Source organism: Fopius arisanus, unplaced genomic scaffold (assembly GCF_000806365.1).
Source record: "Fopius arisanus strain USDA-PBARC FA_bdor unplaced genomic scaffold, ASM80636v1 scaffold00003, whole genome shotgun sequence".
Classification (NCBI taxonomy): Eukaryota; Metazoa; Arthropoda; class Insecta; order Hymenoptera; family Braconidae; genus Fopius; species Fopius arisanus.
The window spans coordinates 4,742-19,290 of record NW_011887742.1 but is presented as its reverse complement, the minus strand read 5'-3'; the positions used below and the strand labels follow the sequence as shown (position 1 = coordinate 19,290).

The following is a 14,549-nucleotide window of genomic DNA, read 5'->3' as shown; positions in this document are numbered from 1 at the left end:
TTGTAAGAGCCCGTTAGCCTGCCTATGTAAAATTATTGTTTACGAGGTAGTTGACGTCCTCTACATTTCATCTAATTTCTGAACGGTGGTATGATGATGCCTTGATCGTTCTAGTACTGGATTTCATACCCTCTAAGATATGTTGATTCACTATTTTTTTATTTCCACTGCTTTAATTCGCATTACCGTTAGACGAGAATTAATGATAATTGTAGGAGGTTGACATCCTTAATAATTTTTATGTTACATTAAATGCTGCGCAAGATTGGAATGCGACGAACTTCAGTTTTTTTTGCTTTTGCTATTTGCAATTCAATTCAATTTTATTTTCTTTGAAGATATCAAGTTTTTTTTGTCGGAATTTATGTGTTATATCTGAGAAAAATTATTAATCTCAGGATAAACTGAAGATTGTCAATACAAGATGTTATTTCTTTTTAAATAGGGTATATGGTAAGCTCACACGTATGGGGTGTTATCATTTGACGTATAAAATCTAATTATTAAATGAATCTTAGATGTCCAAAAAAAATTGCCCATTATTTATGATAATAAATAGTTTAGTTTTTTTCTCTAAATAAATTCAATTGATAAATACAATATTTTTTTTTATTATTTTAGACAAATCATTATTTTATTAAAATGGTATATTATATTATATTATATTATATATATATATAGTATGATATGCATGGCTCAGCTATGCGCCGAAAAAAGCCTTCCCACTCAGAAGAAAGATCGAACCTGTTTTTTATTATATTTAAAATAATAATTTTTTTTTTTAAGGGGAATATGATTGAAATTTCTGTAGAATTATGATACAGGAATTGTTATGTAATGTTTTAGAGAGAATTTTAGCGAAATTTTATGGAAATTCCTAGCGGTAATTTTGACAGTGATGTTGATTAAAATTTACAGGTAACGTTAGAGATTTTTTTCCTTGTGCTATTTTCATAGTCTTAATGAGGGCGAATGAATGTGGTAATGAATTATCACCGGTATTATCACACGAGTATCATCAAAAACTCATCAATAAACCGAAGAAGAAAGGGGTACCAGGCAATTACACAGTCTGGTTACCTCGAAAAGGAACTTCACTATCAGGCTCGATTGTCAACCGAGATTGTCAAGGCAGGGTATTACCTCGCTGTACTGAAATAACTTGAGAATTGTTTTGTGAAAGCACAATGCCGAGACGACGAGACACCAGTTACACGAGATATTGCGTGACAAAAATCAGGGAAGAGACAACTAATTAAAAACTCTAATTGCAGGTGAAGGAAAAATTTGAACTTGGAGAATAAAAAAAGAATTAGCGGCTTTCATGTATCACGGAATTTTTTATTAATTTTTATGAATTTTTTGTCCTACGAAAATTGAATGATGTTCAGTTTTTCTACACCGGTGGTAAATTACACGTGAAATTTCAAGTAAGAAAATTGACGTTTTTAGCAACGACCGAGTGACATGAAATTTCTCTAGATTTTTTTTATGAATTGGTAATTTTTTTAACATTCTGGTGAATCAATGATTATTCCGAATTTTCACTAGACTGAAAATTCAATTTGAATTGATATTAAATTTTCACGATAAGCATGAGACTTCAAGCTTTCATTAAGAAATTAATTATCAATTATCTGACGTTAAGAAAATGGTCAATTAATTTATTTTCATTTCCATTAATTGTGTAATTTTATTGCAAAAAAGCCGATATTAAAAATTCCTAGAGTAGTAATCGAAATTCCTACAAAAAAGATTTGAATTATCAGTAACAAAGTAGGCATGTAAAATCGTCTTGAAAATTCGAAAATATAATCTTCGAAATGTTGATAAAAAATATCCGTCGTCGATTGACTCAGAAGAGAGTCTGTAATGATGCACTCAGATGGAGCTCGAGTGCATGAAACGTTCAATTGCAAAGTGCCTTGATAATCTGTACATACGACCTTTGGATACTCCTGACTTGAATAAATACTGACGTCTGAATAAAATGCAAAATGAGCAATCACCCAAATAATTCAAAAAAAAAAATTACTCACCTCAAATAATCTAAGCCGGGTAATTACAGATTACATATTCATTAAACATTACATATAATAAACATTAATAACTCATTCCTGAAACTTCGTTGTCCTCACCCCCAAAAAAAGTCTTTTTCCCAAAGAAATTTTCTCACTATAAGAAAATTCCCACATTCCCAATACGAATATTTGACTACACTTATTTGTTATCAAAAATTAATTATTTAACAGCAGTAATCCTTTCTACGATTGGAAAAAACAATATTTATCGATATTTAACGATATTTATCATTAAATATTTTATTCATTAACTCTCTAATGAGAGGTATCCTTAAAAAGATTAAATTAAATGATGGAATTGACAGAAAAATTGCAAAAGCTTATCACCCTTTAAAAATTTCTCCGAAACTTTCATGCGACTGTAATCAGATGTCAAGCGTAATTTTCCAACCCCGCATTAACACGAGTAAAAAAAAAATACTTTCCCTGGAAAAATCGACATGTTCATTATCCCCCACACGAATTACTCTCCCCACAATTAACAATTTACCAAAAAAATTAATTTACCTGGTTAACAACAAATGAGGACATATAAAACACCTTGAGCATTTATGGAATAGTCGAGGTGTTATTAGAACCGCTACACAACTTAATTCACCACATCCACGTGCAGTAAAGTCGATCGTGATAATTGATCACTGAATAAAACGTATCAAGTAAATTATGGAAGAATATACAACATAAAAAAGGAGGCTTTTATTAATAAAAGTGTTTCAACCGGCTGACCCAATTGCTGCAGTCAAGGAGTAACAGCTCAACCGTTACCTGCGTTGGCTTGTAACTGTAATTCAAGCTTTTAACGTGTCTGCGATAATCACTGGATTCTGAAAACTATATTTACCAATAAAAAAAAACAAAAATGCCTCTCATCTGCCAATAATTCCACTCCAACTCCACCCAATTCATTGAACAAGTGAATGGAAATAATTCAAGATCTTCTTTAATATTTACATATGTTTCTACAAATTTTTATTCATCATTTTCCGTACATTGTCGTACACTTATCATTAAACTCTTTTTTTTTTTCGCAATGAATTACCTGCAGTATCATAATATATTATCTAATAAATATGAGTCAATGGCGTAAACACGTTTCCAAATGATTGACAAATATTTGAATTCCACGGAGGAGTGAATGTAATGTTCCGACGGCTAAAGGACGATGACCACTTTATATCCTTCCAGTCGTCCATTACTGATTTTTTTTTAATATTTTATTTTTATTAACGATCGTCTTGATCGTTCACCTTCATGTACACGGTTCACCGCTTATATTTACGCGAGTTTCTTCCCCATAACTCGGAGGGATGGCACATTCCTGGTCGGTGCACATTCTTTTTCTCTATACAAAAAAATTCATTCGGCACTAATTATGCTTTCCTATACTAATAAAAACACAGGCGAATGGATTAATGGTTCGACATAATTCGCATAAAAATGTACAAATTCATTTCTGTAATTTTTTTTTTTAATTATCAGTGGGAGTGAATCCGTTACTGGGATAATTGTTCAGATGGCGAGTAGTTTCTTGTGAAAAATGTCAGATCTTTTCATTTACAAAAATATCTTTGCCGATATCGTCTCATTTTTTAAGTTACAAATTTTTGACAAACGGTCGCTAAAATTGACGTGGAATATACCGGTCTTCATTTTTATTATTAGTCTCATGAAGAATTTGGAGGAATAAATGCATAATTACTAAAATTTATGGATCATTGAATAATGATAGAATCTATGAACGAAACATTTTTTGTAACGCCAATCTGATTCAGGGTTTCTCAATAATTAATAAAGCATGAAATATGAGACGATCTGGGCAATAACTTATTAAGATCAAGCTTGAGTGGAAAAAATCAAGAGAATTCCCACGTTATAACAATCGACAGACAAATCGATGATTTCCCAAACCTTGGGAATAAATTTCAAATTTCCAATCAGTGATAAATTTACAAGACTCTTCACATGAATATATTTAAAAACTTTCCTACCGACGTTAAATAGTGAAATAAAAACTAATAAATTTCAATTGATTCCTAATTTTCGATGAGAAACTGAACAAGATGTCCTGAAATTTCATACCACGAGTTGAAACAATCGTAACTAGATCACAAGAAAACAAAATAATTCTCCCCTTTCATCATCTCCCCACGGAGTAATTTCTAATTCCTTATGTTTGCAAATGAAATAATGCGTTTTTCACACAATAAAAATTCACGGCACATGATCGTCAATGTTTAATGCATTACGCTCGTCTATCGTCATTTAAGATGCGTATACGATAATGCGTACTGGCAGCAAAATAAATCCTCATTATGAGTTCGTCAAAGGGGGGTAATTCGATATCCTTGAATGCTGCCTTCGTATTGCATACTGACCGTTCATTGTTGCGTAACACTCACACACATTGACCAAAATTAATACACGGAAGACATAGAAATCCAAATCGAATGCATCATGCACCCACGATACAAAAAAATATGAAAAAAAAAAAAAATCAAACTATCGACATCGATCAGTCCTGCACTGATTTCCGTTGGCTTCCGGTTACTCCAAACTACTTCCTACTCTTTAAATATCTCATTAGATATAGTGGTATTGAGGCTAGATTCATTTCCCACAGAATGAACAATGAAATTAGAGGAAAAAAAATGACATTGATTGTAATTGCAATTGCCATCACTTCCATCACTTCCAAGCGAATCGCTATCTGATTTTGTTAATTCGTTATTAATTTAGTAAATCAAGCCCCAAACTCTCCCTACAGTCGCGACGATAAAAAAGATATTGAAAATATTAGTGTACAATTAAAATTATCATATTATATAACATATTCGTTTCAACGTGAATTCGCGTTAAGACACTGGAAATGAAAAACATAAATTGAAAATTTCCTGTCTTTTCGAAAACATTTATAATATTAAAATGGCTCTGTTGAACTCGAGAAAATTATCTACCACGAGATACGGGCAATTTCCTTCTACCGTAAACAGCATTTTTCCCGTATTTTAATACCGAGAAGAAAAGAGTGTGACACATTTGGCGTACGAAAATTCGATGAGCTGGAAACGAGGTTTTTTTTTACCGTTAGACTATTCCATGCGGGCAGAAATCCGTTTTCTCCTCACTCCGGCATAAAATCAAAACAAACCGCTAAAAAAAGATGTTTATTAATGACTTAATGTAATCACTAAATATAAACAGGTTGACCTTGATGCAATTGAGGATAAATTATATGAGGATTGCAAGCGCATCCGATTGTCATCATCTCTATTATCCCGGTCATGACGTAACTAAAAATCTCGGCATTTTCATTTCAATCTCACAAACGTGAAAATCAAGTTAAAAATATTCATCCTAGACCGAACAATTGATAATTAATCAATCAATTGCATGCATTGTAGAATTTTTAAAGACGCGTGAACCCTAGGAAATTGACCTAAAACGAAAAAAAAGTCATTAACTTATGAATTTGTTTTTGCAATATCGCAAGGTAAAGTAAATGCACCAGAAACCAATTTTGTATCGCATTTTATGGGCTACGAAAAGAAATTGAACTGCAGTTTCTTCCGAGTTCTGTGAATACCATAGCATTTTTTCCCGGTGCAATTGAAAAATATTGAAACGTTAGAAACAATGATTTCTAATGATTTAACAAGCTATTATAAGCCAGAAAAATACCAGGTCAAGAGACTCATTTCCGGGTTGGCGCACCTGAGACTAAAAAATTCTTGTAGCCATAACCGTTTGCATTGCGACACACGCATTTTTTATGTGACTGGTTAAGTTAGGACAGTTTGAATGCTAATTACCGATTCCTCGTTATACACGTGGACAATCTCTCTTGCCTGAAGGCATTACCAGCGCGCCTCAATCGCAGGTATTCAGGCCAATACGCGAGACGATGTGACACCGAAAGAGCAAGCATTTTGAAAGCACGCGTAACCATCTGCGCAAACAGAACTCCCTGGAACACCAAAAAATATCGCACTTTCATCATTAATCCTTCTGCATCAAGGACAGCGTTTCTCTAAACAAACTCCTACAGCGTGACGCTGTATCCTGCAAGGACAATTACTCCTGACTAATTGGCACTTAGCTCGGAAGGTCATTGAATCTACCATGAGAAATTAAAAGAACGAGAAGAAAATAAAGAAACGGCCGAACAACCGATCAATGATCTCCACGAATTTCCAACGCCAAATGATCAAACAATCGCCCTCTTCTCCCCTTCTTTCATAAATTACAATATCTCCGTTAATCCAATTATCATATCCATGAGTATTAGTCGAGAAAGGCCAGCGATTATAATCGATTCAATCAATTTATCGACGTGGTCTGGGCAACGGCTGTGGTGCATGATGATTATTCCTTGCGTACTGTGCCCTCTCGTGATCATCAAGACCGAGTTCAGCGAGCATCTGCGCGAATTCTCGATCTTTCTTCTCCTCTTTAGGATGTGGAGGATGACCATTGCCATTCTGAGGACTGAATCCCAGGGATGCTAAACTCCCATGACTCCTGCTGCGATGCTCAGCCCGAATGCTGTAAGAGAAGGCTCTCTCATTGAGATGACCTTTGCGCCTGTAGATGCCAGTGCCAAATCGGGAATCACCATCGGGACTTTCAGCCGCCCCATCGGCTGCCGTAAGATCTGCATGAGAAGCTGCGAGTCTTCGATTAGCCCCCAGTGTCGAGGTGTCCACCTCCTGTGGATGTTGCCTTCGGCCTCGGTTGCCAGCAGTTCCATAAGTCGGTTGATAAAGCGCTGCAGGTGGTGGAGGCACTACTGGAAGAGGAGCATAGATCGGAACAATAGGTGCAGCTGCAGGAATCGGTCTCATTCCGCGATGATGATGATGCGCTTTTCGGGGAAGAGTTGCAGCGGGAACTAGAAGAACTGGTGCAGGTCTAGCTAGAGTCCCGGCAACTGATCGACTGGTTGGTGGCATCTGGTGGAAGTGCTGCTGTCTTATCGGATGACCAAGAGTATGATGACCATGACCATTGGTGTAGATTGCCTGTGGATGCATCTGCGGATGCATCTGGGGATGCGGTATGATCTGATCTTCATGGCGATTCTTGATTTTCTTGAGTTTCTTGCTGGTTTTTCTCCGGGCTGATGACGTCGACTCTTCCGACATGAGGGGTTGAGATTGGGGTGGAGGTGGAGGAGGTGGTGGGGGTGGTGGAGGTGCCACCAGTTGCCTCGGTCTTGATCCCCTGGTGCTTCTCAGTGTGCCCTGCTCCTGGTAAACAGCATCCACCTCGTCCCTGCCCTTGGCCCAGACTTTGTGATTCTCATCTCCATTGTAGAGACTAATGTCATCGTTGGACGCTGCATCCAAACGTGTACCTGGTGGACTGTTATTGTCGAGAGTTGTACTGGAACCACCCAATGTGTGATATAAACTACCGTTGGACATGCCATTAGTAGGATGGGGTCCTGGCGATGTGCCATTACTAATGATCGTTGCTGTATTTGGATCAAGACCTTTAGCATAACTACTGTCAGCATAAGCATGAAAACAGCATCTTACGAGGGCGTTGGCCGCCATGTCACGTTTACATATGAAGGCGTGGCACTCAAGCACTTTGATTCCCGTTGTACGACGGAGTACAGCAGCAAATAGGGGTGGGTGATTTGCCGATGGATTCCTTGCGAATGGTGAATCGAGTGGAAGGAAACGAGCGCTCGATGTGTCGCTGTTGCCGCCTTTGACATGACGCACTGCAGCGCAATAGTGGAGGGCCTCAATTGGAAAGAAACGGGTGACTTTCTTCCGATGCTCATCAACATTCTCCAGGAGAAGACCATTTGACCAAACACTGAGCCAGGAGTCTATGCCACGTGCACCTAATGCACCTTGTTCAGGATATAGTTCACGGAGGGGCTCTTGAACACCTAGAAGACCTTCTTTGCTGGCATGGGGCACTGAACTGCCCAGATACAGCACTCGACAACGACAGTACGGCGTCGCTGTATCCTGGCTTGATCCTCTCATCTTCATCGAGATACTCAAAACAATGCTCCAACTATTTCTTCTTTCTCAACGGTTCGTTGACCATCGGGGGTACTTAGGTAGATTACAGAGATTATGGAGCCACGTGAAGCATCCGCATCATCTTCATCACAAAAACACTTATATAATAAACTTGTGAATAACTAACACTTGAGTGTTGATTTTTTTCATCAAGTCCTCTAACTGTTAACGTTCCGCTGAGACCATTAGATCCGCGGTAAATCGTGTCCCAATACTATTGCTAAATATCCCCCTTGATCACGATTTCACAGCAGCTGTAGCCGCCTCACGGATATTTCTTACTCCATTATGGCTGACTTGTCTTCTACCATCAGAGAGGGACACACACTATTCTATTCTCTTGTATTTTCCTATGCTCTCTCTGTCCTCACCTTTCTCCACTTCTCCTTCCTCTAGATTCTTTTATTTTATTGAAAAACCGATACACAACTTTAACACACCAATACCTGCGATTGAAACTTCTCCGTCTCTCTCAGGGACTTTAAACTCCCACCACTGTTTTATCCAGTTGCTCCTCCAGTTTGCTGTACACTAGTCCCCACCAGTTTTCTTCATACCTCACGAGCATTTAGCCTCTTCCTTTTTCTTCTTCAACCAAGGAGGGGAGGAAAACAGTTTGGATGGTAGGATGAGTTTATCTCACTCGCACGTCCCAGGTATGCGAGTAGCCAGTGGCGTCGAACCTTAAGACTCTGAGTATGTGTATGTGATTTGCCCCCGTGGAATTTTTCTCCTCTTTCCACGCTCAACTCTTGCCTTTTTCCAATCCTCACGGTGGGGATTTATTCGCTCACTTGTGCCCAACGATTAAGTGCCAAGAAATAGAGGAATCTTAGAGGTGCGGCTATCGCCCTGGATTTTTATAGGTTATATCGAATAATTCTTCGGGGCTTCGCCTCGGATTTCTTCCTCAGGAAATTCGACCAGTGGTCATCCTACCGTCCATTCAAGCTTGTGGCTGGCTAGCTTTCCAAGGTGGGGGAAGGGAACACTCGGGCTTCTTCACTGCTGCACTGTTCCCACGAGTCTGCACACCGTGGGTTTTAATGTCTGCACTATTCACTTGGTTCTTAAACCTGATCTTTTATTTCTTCCCTCTTCCTTCCCTCGATTGTTCCACGACTTTTATTTCTTCTCTTGGATTTTCTTGGACAATTGGCAGGGTGGTAGGGGGTTATATTTACTTGGATGTGCGCATGCGCAGTAGATCGGGGATTTGAAGGGTCTCTTGGGTACGGGTTGTTTCAACGTTGGCGGTCGGTACCGGACTGAGGTGAATCGGTTGGGAGTCGTGTACCTGCGGCTCGAGAGAAGGTACGTGGAATAGTGGTATCCTTTGGTCTCTTTGATCATTCTGTCTTTGTTGGTGCTGAGGCGAGCAGGTTAGACTGTCGTGGTTATGCCTGCGGGGGATAACTTTTCGTATGGTATAGGGGGGAGAGTAGGGGCATAGGCTGTGGGAGGATTGCGGGCCGAGGGGACTCAAGGTATTCCGGGATTCTTGGGGTCTAGGATGCTGGCTATGTGGCATTTTAAATGCAGCACCAACAAATAAACATCATTTGTATTTCCACGATTTTCATTATTTTCTCGATTTTCATCATTCTCTCGATTTTCTTCGCTTCCTAGTCGAAGGCATTGTAATCCATGAAATTAAAGATTTGTATTTTTGTGGTGGGTTGACCCATTAGGCTAATAAATTTTGAAAAATCTATTTTTGCAGCGACTCCGTAGGTGTGTACACTCGTTCACTTGAATTCGTCAACATTTTTTCTGTTTGTTTGATGAAGTTAAATGGTCGACTCTACATATGTACGTTGTATGCGTGTATATGACTGTTTTTTTCAAATTTGATCTCTTATCGCGTGTTGATGTATGCGTGAATTCAAATAATGTTTTTTCTCTTATATCGCAGTATTGTTGAGCCTTAGTTGTCGATATCAATTCAAATGCAATGGATTGATTATTTTTTTTAATTTTTGACTTTTTTCAAAAATCAGTGTTTTTACGATACTGAAGAAGAAATGTGATATACTTCAATATGGAAAAATTTTTAAAATTTGGTTAGATGTCTTGTAGACGGAGTTTCAACAAATTTCCGGTGATTTTTCATTAATGAATGAATTTATAATTGCAATCGGCACGATAAAATCTTGGAAATGATTGAAAAGTGAATTTGATGACGTTCGATAATCCCAATCAATTTTCATAAACTCACATTTTCATTGATAAATGATAATTTGATACGGAAAATCGAATTTTTTGAATTGTCAGGATCAATGAAAATGTTCGAATCAACACCTTGGAAAATTGTCGCGATGTCACTTGACCGTAAATTCTCCTTTCTTTTTTACAATTAATTTTACAATTCCACAATATTCTATTCCACACATTACTCATGAACTTTATCCCTCAAATTCCATCTTCAACATCTCGCGGGGCAATTCTTCCAGTGCTCCGCACTTGTATTCCTTTTTCCTTCCTTTTAATTTTTATATCATATCGTGGGAATGCAAGCGCAGTTACTTCACATAAGGGTTGAGCATCCTGTTCATATTTTTCTTTCATTTAAAAATGAAAATGAAAATTCATGATGATCTTGTCTCTTGTATGAGTGGCTCTGCTTTTGATGTACGTGGACTGCGTGATAATGACGGGGGACAGGAGTGTTCATTTCAGGTCGAGCACACGCACGTGTAATTTTTTTATTTGTATAATGGTTTTATGGGTCATAGGTCGGATAAAAGAGGGGGATGTACTTGGGAAGATGTTATTGTAACTGTGTGCAACTTGTATCTCTTTCTGATGGATGAACAGGAGGAGGGAGAAAAGAGGTGCAAGGTGGTTCGAGGTCTTGAGGTCAGGATGTCTCGAATTCCGTTTTACTGTTTGGACTGGGGTGTATACAACAGGTGAGATTACAATTCTCACATGTAGACGGATGTTATGGGTCTGTGCACTAAGGGATTGAGAGATACCGTATTGAAATTTGATCTTCAGATCGAATATCAGATATTTGATTATTGAAAGAAGTAGATTTGAAAAATCATTTTTTTTCGCTCATCTTTTCACCATTCAGTTATTTATAAAATCGACAGGATAATTATTAATTAATCGATGCATTTTGGCATTAGGATTTTATTATTATTTAATGATTCCCAAACTGACGGGATTGGGCAGTATTTTTCCTGCGTTTTTTTTAAATTTTTCTAAAATTCATACGATTTTTCAGAAAACGCTGAAACTTATGGGATTATGGGAAAATATAAAACCTGTAGATTTTAATGAACATCATCATTACTGCTCAATTAATAAAATTTAATTTTATGATTTAATGTTTAAACAAAATCGAAACTACATAGGGAACGATTTAGCCAGAAATTAAAAATTTGACATTCGCAGCACTAAATAACAAATGAGAAGTTTCAAAGCCCTAAAATTCCTGAATTCTAAAGTAATTTCGAACCTTTTAAATTTCAAATTGCAAATTCGTAACAAATTCAGTGTTTCTGGTATAGAAGAATAAATGAAAAAAAAAAGTGTCGAGGAATTTGAGGCACTAAAAATGCTCGTAAAAATGAATATTATTATGGCAGTTGAAGAATGTTATTGCTATTTTCAGAGGAAACAAAAATATTTATTATCGCAGACCTAAAACCGGTATCCGTCGAATTTCTTAGGTGAATCTTGAAATAACTGAAGAAACGAGGCGAAAACTCGATGTCCTCCCATTAAATATCCTGGAGAGGAACCCTCGGAGGTGTTTCAATGGTTGCGTGTCAGAAATACTGGAACGTTCGTGGTATATTTGAGAGGTATAATTAGCATAGGAATTTGTGGTGTTTCGTGTTTTGGGTGGATGGAGGATGGGCTTATCATAGTGCGGTGAAGTTTGACATTGGAATTGTAAGTGACGGTCAGGGCCTGTGGACCCTGTGGCCAGCCCACATCCTCATCATCATCAGTCTCATTGACCTAGGCCTTACGGAGTTATTGCCGCTATCTTCTCATTTTTCTACCTAAACTTATTAACCATTTAAAAAATTTAAGAAATAACTTAAAACAATTGTTGAACTTATTTCGCTCCTTTCATTAATTTTTATTTTTATCTCCCTATCCGCAATATATCATTAATAATTATGTAAGTACGCTACATTCTCTAACACCTCAGTTTTGACACGTTCATTGCTAGGATAATTAATCTATCACTTGAAGAACGAACTCATCAATCAACTTTTTCCATTTCCCAACAAAAATGGAAAAAGAAAACTTGAATAATAAATGTCCAGCATTAGAAAATCTGGGAAAACCAGAAATGTTTCCTCAAAAGAAAAGTAGAAATCTTAATACCACCAAGTTGGTAATTTTTTACCATAAGAATGTTATTGTTGGTACGATAATGTCTCTGATTTCACGGCGACGAAATAGATTTTTCATGTCAGTAGAGCGGACGACCGGGGAAGAGATTTCTTAAATTGTCCGTGGGAATTCCGCAAGATGAATAAAAAAAAAAGAGAATAAATGAATCCGTATAATTTCTCATGATTATTCGAGTGTACTTTTTTCTTCGCTGTGAAAATCCACGTGCGTTTAAAATGCAGATTATAAAATAACCGATTGAATTTACGATGCAGGCGAACAGTTACCAATTGGTACACCTGAGAAGTCCACCTATCTTCATCTCTCGTTCGTCTCTTGTAATCTGTAATTATGAACCATTAAAATCCAGGCTGAAATGCTTCACAGGTTCGGCGAGAAGAGAAGAAGATACATTTATAATTTTAGTACGTGAGTTTTGTTGTGTAACGGGCACGAGCTTGAGTCGTCAGTGCACAGAATTTTTATAACTGTCGTTTTATCATTCAAGTCTTCATGTGTGATTTCAGAGGCAATCCTCGAGAGTTGTTAAATCCTTCGTAAAGGTCAGGTGATGCTTCCGATGGTTGGGTCATGCTGTAGGCATTTATTCTTTGGTGAGTTACACGTGTTATTGTAAAAATAGCTTCAACATGCATTTTTCATGTGAAATAATGATCGATTTTTCCATCAACGTTTGAATTTATAAGATAGTTTATATTTATATTAATATTATTTCAATATTAATTTAGTATTTATATTTATTCAATTGTTTATGTATATTTTTTTTAAGTAGAAATTCAGGGAAATTATTACCTGAATTAATTATGGAATTATTGCTTGATTATTGATTCGTCGATGAACAATTATACAGATGCTTCATTAAACTTTATTGCTGTTAAAAATTTCCATTTATCTAATTCGAAAATTCAACTGCAATTTTCCGATAGAAGGGGGTAGAATATTATTTATCCCAGCGATTAAACAATTTTCTTCCCGTTGTGATTATAAAAAAATAGTATGAAGTTATTTGTCAGAAAATATTCAGTCATCTCATCAATTTTTTTTGACGATTTGGAATTCTGTTGCTGAAAACTCTGGGAAAGTCTCTGGTAGAAAATATTTGATTGAAAAATAAGAAAAACAATAGAATCAAATAAATAATTAAATGAATAACATTAAAAACTAGAAATGAGAAATAACGGACTTACCATTGGGGCAATCAAGATTATGCAAACAACTCTTCCATTTTTTTCTTATTGTTTTTTTTTTGTTGCTTTTAAATGTTAGTTATTCTGCAGGTACCATTGTCTGTTGCATGATGAATTTTATTTGAAATGCAATTGTCGTCGCATGTGCCACCTCTTTCACCCAAATTGCTGTCCAACGTAGAGAAAAATAGTCGATTGGCCAATTGCGTTGCATAAATGATAAAACTTTCTTTCGGGAATAAATCCCAAGATTCACAGACAACTTTTCAATCCCGACATATGTTATTTTAGAAAAGAATGGAAAAAGACAGAAATTTTTTGCAATACATTCGCATAATTTTGAAAGTAGCAAAATAAATTTGAAGAAAAAATTTGAATAAAATAAATTTAAATAAAATTAAAGAAAACAGAAAAAAAATGAGGTAATCAGTGCTGATAACACGTCTATTTGCTTTCCCCCGAAAACTGATGCAATTGTTAATTTTTTTGCATTAACTTGTAAGAATTTTCTCTTATGGTCGTTGCATTGAATGAATTAACTCTTTCGGGCATAAAAATAAAATTTTTATGCTTGGGTACATGTACGGAACCTTCTGAAGGTGAATGATTATTATAATTTACATAAAATGAGGTTAAATTCAATTCAATTTGTAGTAAGGTACTACTAATGCCACTTAATTCAATCCGACCATTGATCCATTTTTTTTTCATACCACTCATTTTCGTTATAGTCGATGAATTATTTCAGTTTCAAAAAAAAAAAAATTAGTGGATGCACTATCAACCCTGATTCGGATTGCTAAATGTCGATTTTTTTTACAAAAATTCTCATTGATGTTTTAATAAGATTTTTAATGAGC

At 36.4% G+C, this 14,549-nt stretch overlaps 1 protein-coding gene across 1 annotated transcript; it reads right to left on the bottom strand.

The window, feature by feature from the left end:
• Positions 1-3,537: 3,537 nt before the first annotated feature.
• Positions 3,538-9,376, bottom strand: LOC105267992 (uncharacterized). The gene has a single exon (XM_011307210.1). The coding sequence runs from the start codon at positions 8,087-8,089 to the stop codon at positions 6,404-6,406; it is 1,686 nt and encodes a 561-aa protein (XP_011305512.1). The 5' UTR covers positions 8,090-9,376; the 3' UTR covers positions 3,538-6,403.
• Between the last annotated feature and the right edge of the window lie 5,173 nt (positions 9,377-14,549).